The sequence below is a fragment of the Ovis canadensis genome, chromosome 6 (genome assembly GCF_042477335.2).
Source record: "Ovis canadensis isolate MfBH-ARS-UI-01 breed Bighorn chromosome 6, ARS-UI_OviCan_v2, whole genome shotgun sequence".
NCBI classification, from domain to species: domain Eukaryota; kingdom Metazoa; phylum Chordata; class Mammalia; order Artiodactyla; family Bovidae; genus Ovis; species Ovis canadensis.
The window spans coordinates 127,059,904-127,076,418 of NC_091250.1; the positions used below are offsets into that span (position 1 = coordinate 127,059,904).

The window sequence follows — 16,515 nt, forward strand, 5'->3', positions numbered from 1 at the left end:
TTGGCCACCTCATGCGAAGAGTTCTCATTGGAAAAGACTCTGATGCTGGGACGGACCAGGGGCAGGAGGAGAAGGGGATGACAGAGGATGAGATGGCTGGATGGCATCACTGACTCGATGGACATGAGTCTGAGTGAACTCCAGGAGCTGGTGATGGACAGGAAGGCCTGGCATGCTGCGATTCATGGGGTTACAAAGAGTCGGACACGACTGAGCGACTGAACTGAATTGAACTGAAACTAGGTTGCTATGAATATTCCTATATTTACTACTTGCGGGTATATTTTTTCATTTATCTTGGGCAAATAACCTAGCAATGGAATTGCTGAGTTTTATAATAAACCTACAGTTCACTTTTTATACCAAGCTGCCAACTAGTTCTCTGAAGTGTTTGTTTGGGCTTCCCAGGTGGGCAGTGGTAAAGAATCCACCTGCCAAGCAGGAGACTTTGGTTCCATCAATCCCTGGGTCAGAAAGATCCCCTGGAGAAGGAAATGGCAACCCACTCCAGGATTCTGGCCTGAACAATTTCATGGACAGAGGAGCCTGGCAGCCCCAGTCTGTGAGGTCACAAGAGTTAAACACGAGTGAGCACACGGGATCAGTCATAATCTCCTGACCCAGGGATCGAACCTGGGTCTCCCACATTGCAGGCAGACACTTTACCACCTGCACCACCAGCGATTTGAGAGAGGAGGTCAAGCCATAACAGCCCTGTATTTTGGGTTAAGTTTTGCTGTTACATGTGTGATGCAATCTTCTCTACCTCCTCGCAAAACCTTTAGTAAACATATATTTCTCACCAATACACTTGAGGTTATCCCTGTGCTTGTAAGTCAGGTGCCAAGAGAAAGAATTACTCAGTAAGACTCCATAACATTCATGGTACAATTATTATAAACCTTGATAACATTAAAAGGCTATTGTTTAGTTGCTAAGTTGTGTCCGACTCTTTTTCTATAGCCCACCAGGCTCCTCTGTCCATGGGATTTCCCAGGCAAGAATACTTGAGTGGGTTGCCATTTCCTTCTCCAGGGGATCTTCCAGTCCCAGGGATCAAACCCAGGTTTCCTGCATTGGCAGGCAAGTTCTTTACCACTGACCCACCAGGGAAGCTCTAACATTAAAAGATACACAACACTATATATGTTATATTACTGAACTTTTAGCTTTCTTCCAGTCTAGTATTTTCTTTTGAAGAGCAAAGCCATAAAGCACACAGCAAGTTTCAAGAACCACTATCATCAATGAAAATATATTGTTTCAAGTTATGATCAACTCTGAAATAAATCTGAAGATTTATCCTAACATTTTATCTTGACCTTTTGCGAACTGAAAGAATCACCATCCACAAACAGGTACAAGTTTATCCATGAGAGCAAAATAAAAAGTCGATCCTGGGATTCTGTCCATCCTCGAAACCAAACTCAAGCAAAAATGTTTTGTTGACTCATTTCCCATTTTCCTCTTTCATCCTGGCAATGACCTACCATCAGAATGAAATGATTTCAACTTCACAGTTTCTCTCTTTCCTCTTAAGATTCACAATATGATAACATCCAGTCCCAAGCACTATATCTGGTAGTACAACTGCTTGAAAATGGGTAAAAGCACTGTTACTCACCTCAAACTTGCTTCATAGCTCTGAACACATTCTCACAACATAGCCTTCCAAATGGTTTTACCCTTATGTGGTTTCATTTGGCAGGTTTTTTTTTTTTTTGTATGCACATAAATACAAGGTATTATGTGAGTCACCATGGGAATAATAGAAAGTTACAATGAAGGCTAAGACATAATCCCAGCCTTCAAGAAACTTATACTTTGATGTGAAAAAAAGGCACTCACATAAAGAAATATGACATGAAACAGATAAGTACCCTAAGAGTGAGATAAATGACTTCAGTTTGAAGGCATTGAGTGTCACTGCAGGCAAGGCTTTGCTGGGACGAGAAAACTATGCACACACCAAGTAGGGAATAAAGTAATGCTGTTTAATAGCTTTGTGAATGCCCATTCTTACCTTGGCAAAGAGAAGCAAAGTTGATCTTTTCTCATGTAGAGTACCGAAGCACAGGATTTTGCTTCAAATTTCTAATGAGTTCTTACACATTCCTCTTTCCACCCCCTAATCCACAAAGCCAAAGCCGAACCCACTTACTTAAGCAACTGTGTGGGACAAAAGTCTAACAAAGTGAAGGAATGGTGGACCCACCTCTGGGCAGGTGACTTTTCTGTTATCACCTGGAAACAGGAAATTGAAAACCACACCCCTCATTGGGAGCAGAGGAAGTGAAAGAGTAAAACCAGAGAAGAACCTCTGTCCAGCTCTGAGGACAGAAATGAGTCCCTGATCTATCACAGAATCAGAAGGGAGCTCAGACCGGAAAGCCCCAGTCTGTCAAGGCAATGTCTCCACCTACTACTCAACTGTGACCGGCAAATTTCAGTTTTGGACCAACCAGACTGAGTCCTGGATCAACTTTTCTCCATTAGAAGGACAAGGAAAAGGAGATTATAGAAACACAAAGCAAGAACATTATCTCTTTCTCTCCTATTGCCTGGAGATGAGATGTGAGCAGGGGGATAGAAATAGTCCTTTTCAAAAAGAATCTGAAAAAGAAACATATAGATAGATAAATGGACTTCCATAGTGTCTCAGTGGCAAAGAATCTGCCTGCAAGTACAGGATATGTGGGTCCAATCCCTGGATCTGGAAGATATCCCCTGCAGAAGCAAATGGCAACCTGATCCAGTACTCTTGCCTGGGAAATCCCATGGACAAATGAACATGGAAGGCTACAGTCCATGGGGTCACAAAGAGTTGGACATGACTTAGCAACTAAACAAAAACAAAACAAGATACAGATAGAAACGAAAACAGATAGATCTGAATTGCTGTACTGTATATCTGAAACTAACATGATATTATAAAACAAGTATACTTCAATAAAAAAATAAAAATGACTTTTAAAAGCTAAAAAATAGAAAATAAATATTACCTTTCTCCCCATGACTGCCATTACCTTAAAACAGCCTTTTCCTAAATCTGCTTTGTACAATATTTGCAACATAATGTGTGCCTCAAAACAAGCAATCTTTGAATCAAGTATTTCTTTGGAAGAAATGGAATATTTAACCCCTTAGTTAAAGATTGATTGCACCTGTAACATGAACTTTTGCATCTTCTTGAATCCATATCTAAATTGGTAGTCTAATGATGACCCTGGGCTTAAACACGCAACTTGCTTTGGCCAGTGGGTTAAAAGCAAACTTGCTGCAAGCAAAAACTTGAAAAATGGGTTGCAAATTTCATTTTTTTTCCTTCAGTTCAGTTCACTCACTTAGTCATGTCCAACTCTTTACGACCCCATGAATCACAGCACGCCAGGTCTCCCTGTCCATCACGAACTCCCGGAGTTCACTCAAACTCTTGTCCATCGAGTCGGTGATGCCATCCAACAATCTCATCCTCTGTTGTCCCCTTCTCCTCCTGCCCACAATCCCTCCCAGCATGAGGGTCTTTTCAAAGAGTCAACTCTTTGCATGAGGTGGCCAAAGTATTGGAGTTTCAGTCCTTCCAATGAACACTCAGGACTGATCTTCTTTAGGATGGACTGGTTGGATCTCCTTGCAGTCCAGGGGACTCTCAAGAGTCTTCTCCAACACCACAGTTCAAAAGCATCAATTCTTCGGCACTCAGCTTTCTTCACAGTCCAACTCTCACATCCATACATGACTGCTGGAAAAACCATAGCCTTGACTAAATGGACCTTTGTTGGCAAAGTAATGTCTCTGCTTTTCAATATGCTATCTAGGTTGGTCATAGCTTTCCTTCCAAGGAGTAAGCATCTTTTAATTTCATGGCTGCAATCACCATCTGCAGTGATTTTGGAGCCAAAAAAAAATAAAGTCTGATGCTGTTTCCACTGTTTCCCCATCTATCTGCCGTGAAGTGATGGGACCAGATGCCATGATCTTCGTTTTCTGAATGTTGAGCTTTAAGCCAACCTTTTCACTCTCCTCTTTCACTTTTATCAAGAAGCTTTTTAGTTCCTCTTCACTTTCTGCCATAAAGGTGGTGTCATCTGCATATCTGATGTTATTGATATTTCTCCTGGCAATCTTGATTCTAGCTTGTACTTCTTCCAGCCCAGCATTTCTCATGATGTACTCTGCATATAAGTTAAATAAGCAGGGTGACAATATACAGCCTTGAGATACTCTTTTTCCTATTTGGAACCAGTCTGTTGTTCCATGTCCAGTTCTAACTGTTGCTTCCTGACCTGCATACAGATTTCTCAAGAGGCAGGCAGGTGGTCTGGTATTCCCGTCTCTTTCAGAGTTTTCTACACTTTGTTGTGATCCACACAGTCAAAGGCTTTGGCATAGTCAATAAAGCAGAAATAGATGTTTTTCTGGAACCCTCTTGCTTTTTCCATGATCCAATGGATGTTGGCAATTTGATCCCTGGTTCCTCTCCTTTTCTAAAACCAAGTTGAACATCTGCAAGTTCACGGTTCACATACTACTGAAGCCTGGCTTGGAGAATTTTGAGCATTACTTTACTAGCATGTGAGATGAGTGCAATTGTGTGGTAGTTTGAGCATTCTTTGGCATTGGCTTTCTTTGGGATTGGAATGAAAACTGACCTTTTCCAGTCCTGTGGCCGCTGCTGAGTTTTCCAAATATGTTGGCATATTGAGTGGCATATTCTTGGCATATTCTTCCCTTGGACTCTTCTAATTATCTGAAGACATGTCCAGAATATCCTTCTGGAGAATGAGAACCATGGAATGAAGTCGCTTGCATAGCCAAGGACATCCAGGGTCAGCCCACAGCCAGGAGGCCACAAGACATGTAGACAAGCCAAGACCGGAGCTGCCTAGCTGAGCATAGCCAAGATCAATGGGACTGCCCAGTCGACCCACAGATTCATGAGGAATAATAAATGGTTGCTGCATTGCTTTTTTTTTTTTAATAAACACAGATGTAGCTAAGTGATATACCCTTCTTGAAGATTGCAATGGACTGAATTGTGTCACCCCAGAATTTTATGCAAGGAGAATAAACCATCAATCCTAAAGGAAATCAACCCTAACTATTCATTGGAAGGACTGATGCTGAAGCTCCAATATTTTGCCACCTGATTGGAAAAGAGCCAACTCATTAGAAAAGACCCTGATGCTGGGAAAGACTGAAGATAAAAGGAGAAAGGGACCACAGAGGATGAGATGGTTAGATAGCCTCACTGACTCAGTGAACATGACTGTGAGCAAACTCTGGGAGATAGTGGAGGACAGAGGAGCCTGGCGTGCTGCAGTCCATGGGGTCACAAAGAATCAGACATGAGTTAGTGACTGAAGAACAACAGCAGAATTCAGAGGTTGAAGTTTTAACCCCTGATGTGATGGTATTCGGAGATAGAGTCTTTGTGAGACAATTAGGCTTAGAGGAGGACGTGAGGGGTTGGGCCCTCATGATAGGATCAGTGCCCTATAAGAAGAAGAAGAGACACAAGATCCCTGCCTCTCTCTCTCTGCCTTGGGATGACACCACGAGAAAGCAGCCATGTAAGAGTCAGGAAGAGAACCCTCACCAGAATTCAACCACACTGGCACCTTGGTCTCAACTTTAGCCTCCAGAACTGTGAGAAAATTACTGTTTGTTGTTTAAGCCACCTGTTTATGGTATTTTCTTATGACAGCCCAGCAGACTAAGACAGCTTTGGTACAAAGCTGTAGTGGGTTGCTCTATCAAACATCTAAATACGTGCAAGCAACTTTGGACCTGGGTAAAGGGTAGAGGCTGGAAGTTTTGAGATGCATGAGAAATACGGACATTAAAGGCAATTCCCATGAGCTCTCAGACAGAAATGAGGAACGTGACATTGCAAACTGAAGGAAAGGTGACCCTTGTTATAAACTGTCAGAAAATTTGGTTGAATTGAATTTACTATTGTGTGGAACGTAGAACTCATGAGGAAGGAAATTAAGTATTTACTTAACGGGATGTCTAAGTAAAGTGCTGAAGAAGTGACTTGGTTCTTCCTGACTGCTTGGAGTAAAATGCGAAAAGACAGAAATTAAGAGAAATTGTTAAGCAAAAAGGGGCCAGAACTCGAAGATTTAGAAAATTCTCAGCTGACCCATATTGTAAAAAAAATTTTAAAGTCTATTTTAAAAACATTAAGGGTATAACGAAAGCATCCTAGGTGAAACACATGAACTTAACCAGACAATAGAAAGCCGTGAATAGATATGAGATGATGTTAGCAGAAATATTGCCAGTTTTGGGGCAGAAAATGTCAAAATAAATTAAGGAAGGCTGTCAGACATCTTCGCTATTATAAGTTAGGTGTATAGAGCTGTGTATGTTTGTGCATGCTGTTGTGTCCGACTCTTTGCAACCTCATGGACAGTAGCCTGCCAGGCTCCTCTGTCCATTGAATTTTCCAGGCAACAATGCTGGAGTGGGTTGCCATTTCCTTCTCCAGGGGATCTTCCCGACCCAGGGATGGAACTCACATCTCTTGCATCTCCTGCGTTGGCAGGCATTTCTTTACCAGCTGAGCCATGAGGGAAGCTCCCCTCATAGAGCTAATTGTCTGTAAATGTGTGTTATCTTTCAAGAAGACAGAAGAAGAATATCCAAGGCAATTCAGATACCATCAAGGTCACCATTCCCACCTCAGTAGGCACAGGTACAGGAATCAAAGCTGCCGCCACTTCAGTTTGACAGGGTGGGACCACTGGCAGCAAAGCCACATGGGTGGGGTCACCCCACTGAGACATGGGGATGACAACCCCCTCAGTGAGTCTGAAGGGCAGAGCACTGAACCAAAGTCTGAAGAGTATTCCAGAGTCTTAAATCTAATGCAGACCGACATAATGCGCTTGGGGCTTGCCCAGGTCAATCACCTCGTCTTTTCTCCCTCGTTCTCCCTTTTGGGATGAGACTGTCTTTCTCATACTGCACCACCATTGTATCTTGGAAGCATGCAACTCATCTGGCTTCACAGGTTCATAGCAGGAGAGGAATCTTGCCTTAGGATGAGTCTTACTTCACGGTTCACCCATATTTGATTTAATGATATGAGATGAGAATTTGTAGTTTAAGCTTTTTTTGGTCCTGAAAAAGTTAAGATGGTGGGGGCTGTTGGGATGAGATGAATGCATTCTGAATGTAAAAACAACATGAACTGGGGGGAAGTCAGGGGCAGAATGTTATGGATTGAATTGCGTTCTTCAAAAATTCATAGGTTGAAATGCTAACATTCAACTTGATGGCATTGGGTTGGCAAAAACATTAGTTCGGATTTTTTCCATAACACGAACAAACATTTTGGACAACCCAATATTCAGTGATGAGGCCTCTGGGAGGTAATTTAGGTTTTGCTGTTGTGAGAGGAGGGCCATCATGAAATTAGTGCCCTATAAGAAAAAGAAGAGGGACGTCCCTGGTGGACTGGTGGTTAAGATTCTGTGCTTCCACAGCAAGGGGGCACAAGTTTGATCGCTGGTTGGGAACCCGAGACCCCATACACCTCACATCAAGGCCAAACCATTTGTTTATTTTTCAGAAAAGAAAAGGAAGAGACTGCAGACATATCTCTTTTTACCATGGGATGACCGCATGAAAGCACCCGCCACAATGGGAAGAGACTCCCCCAGAACCTGAGCATGCGAGCACCCTGACCCGCCCTCCAGCTTCCAGAACTGTGAGAAAGGAAATAGCTATTGTTTGAACCACTGCTCTGTTACGGCGGCCCACGCAGGCTAAGGGAGTATCATATATAATTGTCACGCAGACGGGTTTGGGGCTTCCCTGGCGGCTCAGCAGTAAAGAATCAGCCTGCAATTCAGGAGACCCAGGTTCGATCCCCGGCTCAGGAAGATCCCCTGGAGAAGGAAATGGCCACCCACTCCAGTATTCTTGCCTGGAGAATTCCATGGACCAAGGAGCCTAGCAGGCTACAGTCCATGGGACTACAAACAGCTGGACACAACTAAGCGACTAACACTTTCACAAATTTATTTCACCATTATGTCCCTCTCCATGGAACATTTCAGGATATGATTTCATAGACAACAATCCAGGGAGACACTGGGATGAATAAACTGCAATAAATAAGTGCCCTGGGATGTCATATTTTAGAGACATAATAAAGAAAGGACAATCCAGATTTAATGATGGAGTGTTCTGGGAGAGTGAAAGAAGGAGTAAAAACAATAACATGTTTAAAAGCCAGAGAACCTGAGCAGACTGTGGACTTGAAGACAGAACCAAGCAACTCAGGAGAAGTGGCTTTGAGGGAAAATAGTGAAGGACAGGGAAACCGGGCGTGCTGTAGTCCATGGGGTCGCCAAGTCAGGCATGACTCAGAGCCTGAACAACAACAACAGATAGACTTTAGAGAGATTAAACCCGACGGCAATGTTCTATCTTTAATAAATGAGACTTAGCAGGCATCAGAAAAAAACAAGAACAATGCCAGGGAGAGATCGGACTGGTTCTGCAGATTCTAAATGGTGAACAATCGACTCATGAAAGAAGATCCTGCCGAGGGAAGAAATTCGGGAGCTGAGTGAGGCATCTCCAAACTCGGTGACACCGGTGAGCCAGACATACAGAGGCCATACGGGCAAACGAGACCGCTTCTCATTTAAGGTACATTTTGAGGCAGATTCAAGACTATACCTCCAACTGTTGATTTCCTGGTAACCTGACAACAGCGTTCATGAGTCATTTAGCCATTAATTGGATATTGATTCACAGAAGGGCAACCAACCAAGATAGTGACCTAATTGCAGTCATGCTGCCTGAAGAACAGTCTAAAAGAGCCAGAATCCTTGAACTTGGAAAAAGGAAGCGGGAGAAGTGGGGGAGGGGAAAGCTGGGCATTGCTTTCAGTTCCAGTAAAGGCTTTTATGGGTGGAAAGCAGAGCAGGAACAGTTGCTGTGCCTCAGAGGATTCTTCTATGCCTTGTGAAGGCACGGCTCCTTCCCCAGGGAATCATCAAGGGGAGTGGAGTAGCCATCTGCCAAGATTCTGCAGACGGATGATGACGAGTATGAGAGCGAATGAAAATACCCTCATGGCTTCTTCCAAATCTGAGATCCTGCATCTATTAATACAAATAAGCTGTCTCTTTTCCTAATTTAGACTATTCTCACCAGGCAGATCTGCTACCTTATATCACCAAGAAAGCAAAACAAGGGCCTTCAGATTGGGTCCCCATGACCAAAACTCATAAAAGGTGAGCTGGAGACTTCAGGCTGAAAGAAGTGTCTTCTGCTCCATCTGCGCCTCTCACACCCAACAGTGATGAGCAGACAGTACACATCTGTGTACCACCTGCCAATTGGGAGAGGAGCAGTATCTCCTGTGTGGCTACACCTTGAAGTCAGGATTGAATTACATACAGTCAGCCCTCCATATCCATGTGTTCCACATCTGCAGATTCAATCAACCACAAATAGAAAAAAAATTTTTTTTTTAATTCAGAAAGTTCCCAAAAGCAAAATTTGAATTTGCTGCACACGAGCAAATGTTTATATAACATCTGCACTATATTTACAACTATTTACATAGTATTTACATTGTGTTAGATATTGTAAGTATTCTGGAGATGATATAAAGTATACAGGAAAAATGTGATAGGTTATATGCAAATTTTAATACTACGTCATTTTACGTAAGAGACTTGGGCATGCTCAGATTTTGGCATCTGCCAGGGTCCTGGTTGCTGAGATGGTAAAGAATCCACCTGCAATGCAGGAGACCTGGATTTGATCCTTGTGTTGGGAAGATCCCCTGGAGAAGGAAATGGCAACCCACTCCAGTATTCTAGCCTGGAGACTTCCATGGACATAAGAGCCTGACTGGCTACAGTCCATGGGGTCACAAAGACTGAACAACTAATTTACCAAGGTCCTGGAACCAGTCCCCTAGATACTGAAGGATGACTGTGTTTCCTACCACTCTCAATAAATAACATTTTATTTGGTCTCCAATCTCCAAACTTTAATAACCTCTTCCAAGAGGAAGACAGTTTCCCAACAAGGTTCATTTCTCCTTTGGCCTCTTCCTCAACATCTTCACATGTTTGACAAAATTCAGCAAAGGCTTGATTATAAAATCCAGATGAAGCCACCTGGGTTTCAGGATATAATTTGAAACTTGGCTGCTTTATGCACGCAAAAGAAAAGAAACAAAGTCAACTATAAGAACACAAAGCTTAATAAATGAAAAATGTTCAAACTTTATATTCAGATAGGGAAGTGAATATATTCCAAAGAAAACAATCTGCTGCCTCTAAGAAATTAGAGTATTTTTCAGAGGTAATCAGTACTCATCTCCAGGGCAATGGATACTAAGGAAAATACATGATGTATGCATATTCTCTTTATTTGGCATGAAAAATGTGCTTTAACCAGCATTTAAAACTTCAGGTACTGCAACCAGGCAATCTAAGTTCAAATCCCAGTTTTTCTATTTACTGGCTGTGTGATCTGGAATTAGTCCTGTAACCTCTCTGAACTCTAGGTTCCCAACCATAAAATAAGAATAAAGTTAGTATCTACCTTATAGAATTGTTGAAAGAATGAAATGAGTTAACACATTTACAGAGCAATAAAACAATTCCTAGTACATAGCTAGTGCTCAGGGCTTCCCTGGTGGCTCAGAGGTTAAAGCGTCTGCCTACAATGCGGAAGACCCGGGTTCGATCCCTGGGTTGGGAAGATCCCCTGGAGAAGGAAATGGCAACCCACTCCAGTATTCTTGCCTGGAGAATCCCATGGACTGAGGAGCCTGGTGGGCTGCAGTCCACGTGGTCACAAAGAGTCGGACACGACTGAGCGACTTCACCTCACTTCAGCTGGTGCTCAATGAATGTTTGTAATGATCATTGCTGTTGCTTTTAAATAGTAGAAGAGAAAAAGGTCTGGCTCTTTTTTGAAAGAGTTTGTGGAATGAAGAAAGCCACGTGTCTATTGGGAATTGCTCAAAATACCTGAGGTAGAAACAAAATGTATCCACTAGACCTTTGTGTACCTCCACCTGGAGCAGTTCAAAACTGGTATAAAAAAAGAAAAAATATGGCCTGAGTAGAGGGTAATTCTCAGAAAAATTAGCTCTCAGCTAGTATTAATGAGATAGTCACCCATTCCTACAGAGAAGCAGCCTGGAACAGTCAATGTCAAAAGGATGGCTTTGTGTACACACAGTAAAACAAATGTTTGGGTAATGGAGTTTATACCAGTTAGAAGCTAAGGAGAGTACTTAATTTGTAACTTGGAATTTATAACTTTCTTTATCCCCTGCTTTGAAGGTTGCTTGTAAAATCTGACAAGAAAGTATTGACAACTTTCTTAATAAATGCATATATTTTAGAAGACAGGGAATAAATTCTGTTTTCAACATCTATTTTGGTCTCTAATCTTATCATGGTTTCCAGTTTATTTTTCCCATCAGCACACAATGCAGAAAACCTAAATTTATAGAAATACAACTGGCTTTTAGCTAGATTCACTTTGCAAGAGCAAGAAAGTGGGAAATAATGCCTAATATAAAAATAACTATCATTTGTTGAGCACTTATTATTGTGTTAGGCCCTTTCTGCATTTTTACATCTATTATCTCAATCAGTATTCTAAGAATCTTTCAAGATAGCTATGTGTATTAGAATAACTGATGCTAGCTAATTCTTACAAATTAACCCACTCAGAGGGGGAACTCAGTATAGATTTGTGTGCATGGTAAATCACTTCAGCCATGTCCAACTCTTTGTGACCCATGGACTGTAGCCCACCAGGCTCCACTGTCCATGGGGATTCTCCAGGCAAGAGTACTGGAGTGGGTTGCCATGCCCTCCTCCAGGGTCTCTTCCTGACCCAGGAATCAAACCAGTGTCTCTTAAAGTCTCCTGCATTGGCAGTTGGGTTCTTTACCACTAGGGCCACCTGGGAACTCCCCCCGACCCAGTACACATTTGCATATTACTAAATAATGTCTGCTGCAGGCCAGGTGAGTCTCCTAGGTAGCACTCTTCTAAGGGATGCCTTGCGGTGTGGGGTTCCTTCTATTATGGGGTTCCAGCACCTCTGAGTCTTTTGCTTCTTGCTCTATAGACAGGGGAGAGAGGAAGAACGTGGAGGAGGCATAGTGCAAGCAAATGCAAGCCGCCCAGTCGTGTCTGACTCTTTGGGCCCCATGGTCTATACAGTCCATGGAATTCTCCAGGCCAAAATACTGGAGTGGGTAGCCTTTCCCTTCTCCAGGGGATCTTCCCAACCCAGGGATCAAACCCAGGTCTCTCGCATTGCAGGCAGATTCTTTACCAGCTGAGCCACAAGGGAAGCCCAAGAATACTGGAATGGGTAGCCTATCCCTTCTCCAGCGGATCTTCGCGCCCAGGAATCAAATCAGGGTCTCCTGCATTGCAGGCAAATTCTTTATCAACCGTGCTATCAGGGAATATCAGTTTCTAAATACTGCAGCCCGTAATTAATCTATATTACTTCTTCTTACACGCCATTAGTCAGATTGCAAGGGAGGCTGGGAAATGGTGAGGAAAATGCAGACACCAGTAAATACTAAAAGTATCTGCCATGTAACTTAGCCTGTGGTCATGGAATATATTTCCTTCCCTCTCTTTAAAAACAGAGCACACTTAACTCCTTTCAAAGGAAACAATTTCGACTTCCATCTGGTCACTGCAACCAGCTGAGAGTCCAGGTCTTCTGGGTTCTGTGAATTTCTTGTTGTTAAGTCCAGATACAACATCTTTCTTGATATCTATCTATTTGACTGTGCTGAGTCTTAGTTGCGGCAGGCAGGATCTTCTAGTCTTCACTGCGAAATGTGGAAGCTTTAGTTGTGGCATTGGGATCTAGCTACCTGCCTGGGAATCAAACCCTGGCCCCCTGTATTGGGAGCATGGAGTCTTAGCCACTGGTCCACCAGGGAAGTCCCATGGATGCGGCATCTCTTGATTCAGTGTCCTATGAATGAAAAGGAAAGTGATGGAGAAACCAAAGGACAAATGTATTCTCTCTCATACATACACACAATACAAACGGTATAACAGCAACAGAATAACCATAATAAAAATCCCCATCCAGGGAAGGAAAAATGACAGAAATCACAGCAGCACTGATGCTACACGCGGCCAGGCTGATATACCCACCCTCTACCTTGTGGACAGAGAAGGTTCTGGATGCGGCTTTGGATCTGCTCTTTTGGGGAACTCCTTTGTTTTTCTCAATGACCAGCAGTTCCTCTACCTCTAAGATGTGTGTTTAAGAGCCAGCCCTCCGGGCAGTCCACTTCTTATTTGTGGAAGAAGTTATTTTCATTCTTTCATGACATTTTCCATATAGGTTTATGGTTATTTTAGCAACATAAGTCCCTCAAAAAATCTTCAGGCTCTTGCAAGCCATTAAATCTTGTACTGTCTCTGTATTCCCTTTTATTTCTCTTTGTAACTTAGCTGTTTCATTCCTGGACTCATGTCACTCTAGAAACATTTGCCAAATGCAGTCAATAGTGGCCAACACACACAACTAATGATGTTTGCCCAATTTTCTCCTTCTGGAGCTACAAGGTTACTTGGTGCATATGAACTTTCACGTTATGGCAGGTGTTAATTTCATCAAATGTGCTGTCACTGCAAAACACAGAGTCTCATCTTTCCAGCATTTGGTATCAAATTAACACCTACTTCCTGACTATTAGGCCAATGCCACCAAGTTTAAGATTTTGCTAGCAGTATCCCTTGTGCATTACCGATTTTGGTAGTTGTCAGGGGAGATAACTCTAGGTGCTGAGACAAATCACAATGATCCCATAATCAGGTCTTACTAAGTACCTTATACATGTTGTTGTCCAGTTGTCAACCCCATGGACTGCAGCATACCAGGCTCCCCTGTCCTCCACTGTCTCCTGGAGTTTACTCAAATTCATGTCCATTGAGTCAGTGATGCCATCCAACCTCTGCCACCTTCATCTCCTTTTGCCTTCAGTCTTTCCCAGCAACAAGGTCTTTTCCAAAGAGCTGTCTCTTTGCATCAGGTAGCCAAAGTATTGGAGCTTTGGCTTCAGCATCAGTCCTTCCAGTGAACATTCCAGGTTGATTTCCTTTAGGACTGACTGATTTGATCTTATTGCAATCAAAAGGACTCTCAAGTACCAATCCAAAGGACTTCTCCAGTACCACAATGTGAAAGCATCAATTCTTTGCCACACAGCCTTCTTTAAGATGTTTATTAGTATTACTGAAAATGCAGTATTAGGTGTTATATGCAAATTAGTTGTTTGAACATAATTGTGTTTAATCTTTCTTAATTAAAGAAACCAGCTCAAAGAAATTGGGCTTCCCCTGTGGCTCAGTGGTAAAGAATCTGTATGCAATGCAGGAGCTGCAGAAGCTACAGGTTCTATCCCTGGGCTGGGAAGATCCCCTGGAGGAGGGCATGGCAACCCACTCCAGTATTCCTGCCTGGAGAATCCCAGGGATGGAGGAGCTTGGTGGGCTATAGTCCATAAAGTCGCAAAGAGTTGGATATGAGTGAAGGGACTGAGAAGAAAGAAAGTAAGTAACACATCAGAGTTCACATATCTGGGATAACTGATCCAAGTCTATGACACCACCTATGCTTGTGTCTCTGGACGGCTACGCAGTATAAGTCAAAACAAAAATATGTTCCACCATGTTCTCTGCTTCTATAGCAAAGGAAACCCGAGCATTCCCTGAAGCTGTAGATCCCTTCTCTCTTCGCACTATTTCAGAGGCATTACCCTCTATCCATAGAAAAATAAGAGTTACTCAAGACAACTCAAAAACCCAGTGGAAAAATAATCCGTAATTTTTGAAACAATGAATGAGGTTCTTGTCTTGAAATTTGTTTGCATAAGTTTACACAGTGAGCTTACTTAATAGATCGTGCCTCTGTCAATATTTCTCCGCCATTTCTCTGCCAAATGGTTTATTTAATGAATGCTTTCCGTATTCATTTAGGGAATTTTATTATGTCATAAACATTCATTAAATCTGGCAAAGGTGCACACTGTCCAATGTTTACTCTCTGTACAAGCTTCCACATATTAACTTTCCCTACTGGAACATAAATACAAACCAAAATTGTCACAATCGTTACTTGATCTGAACCCATGCAATATTTTATTCATTCAGTAAATGTTTATTAAATATTTGCCATCTATCGAGTGCTAAGCAAGACATGCTTTAAGATAGACTATAAATATTTTTAAATCACCAGTTTCAGTTGACCACACTTGAAGCTGGCTGAAATTTCAACTCACAAATGTGTGTGTGTGTGTGTGTGTGTGTGTGTGTGCATGCGTGCGTGTATCTGTATGTCTAATGGCAGTTGGGGAAGGGTGGTGAAAATAGTAAAAACTGCTAACAGCGATTACAGGTCTAATGTCAGAAGATTTATTCAGCAACATGGATATAGACTGCAAAACAAATTTTCCTTCCCAGAGACGATAATTTTCTTGCAGAATGCAAGTAACATCATTTTAGATAGTTTCCTCTCTTAGTAAAACACAGTGTACACTAATTTAAATTTTCAAACAGCTGCATTAGGGAGAAATTGTATGGAAATAATTGCTAGTAAAAGTGATGTTTAAACACAATTTCACTAGCATCACTGTTCCATAAATAGGGACCTAAACTTTCCTATGTGCTATTTGCTTCCAATGAAGTGATACCACTTGGTCTTAAAGCATCACTTTAAAAGGCAAAAGCCACTTGAAGGAACATGGTGAGGAGAGCAATGGATAAAAGAGAGAAATAGAACCATTTAGATATCCGAAACCCTCGCTTTTCATTTGCCTCAGCCTGGGGTTTGCAGGACGTCACCCACTCCCACTCATTCCTAACAAGAGTATATATTAAGCTCTTTGAAATGTGAGTATTATGGGAAGGATCGCAGTTGCTTTAAATTATAGAAGTTGGCAAGTGCCTGGGAGGAGCAGGAGGTTGTTTAAACCGAGAAAGACAGTTGCAAAACTTTGTACAACAGTATGAGCTCCAGGCTTCAAAAGTATTCTCACGCGCGGACCAGCACTTTATTTTTCATCAAGCTATTTTTTGAGTTGTTTTGAAGCCGCTTCAAATAATAAACACATATTTCTGCTGGAAACATTGTTTAATGGTTTCTGAATTCATGGGACAAGAGAAGCAAGAAAGCCTCATGATTTGGTGGAAGGTTTGATATCAGCAATGCCTAGAAAAGGTAAGCTTCCCTTTTCTCTGCGTTTTTTCTCTTTTTTTTCCCCACCCCCCCTCCTGTTGGCTTTCATCAACAATATTTACTGAAAGGATTTAAGACGGCTACTTGTAGGGAAATGGGGAACTTGTAGAAAGTATGTCAACAAATGATAAGTCAGAGGTCGGAAATCCTCAGCTGTGGTGTTTTCTCCCACTTTCTATTCTGCTTGTCACAGGAACCTCTGTGAACCATTTTTGAGTCTATGAAAAATGCCAT

General features: G+C 42.2%; 1 protein-coding gene and 1 non-coding gene across 2 annotated transcripts in view; both read left to right on the forward strand.

Annotated features, from left to right (window-relative positions):
* Positions 1–10,674: 10,674 nt before the first annotated feature.
* On the forward strand, positions 10,675–10,746 carry TRNAC-ACA (transfer RNA cysteine (anticodon ACA)). Its single transcript has one exon. It is a non-coding gene; the product is annotated as a tRNA-Cys (tRNA).
* A 4,964-nt stretch (positions 10,747–15,710) lies between these two features.
* Positions 15,711–16,515, forward strand: part of C1QTNF7 (C1q and TNF related 7) — a 126,147-nt gene continuing 125,342 nt past the window's right edge. The window contains exon 1 of the mRNA XM_069594714.1: positions 15,711–16,263. Within this exon, the coding sequence (XP_069450815.1) occupies positions 16,251–16,263 (13 nt within the window). The 5' untranslated portion in view covers positions 15,711–16,250. The remainder of the gene's footprint in view (positions 16,264–16,515) is intronic.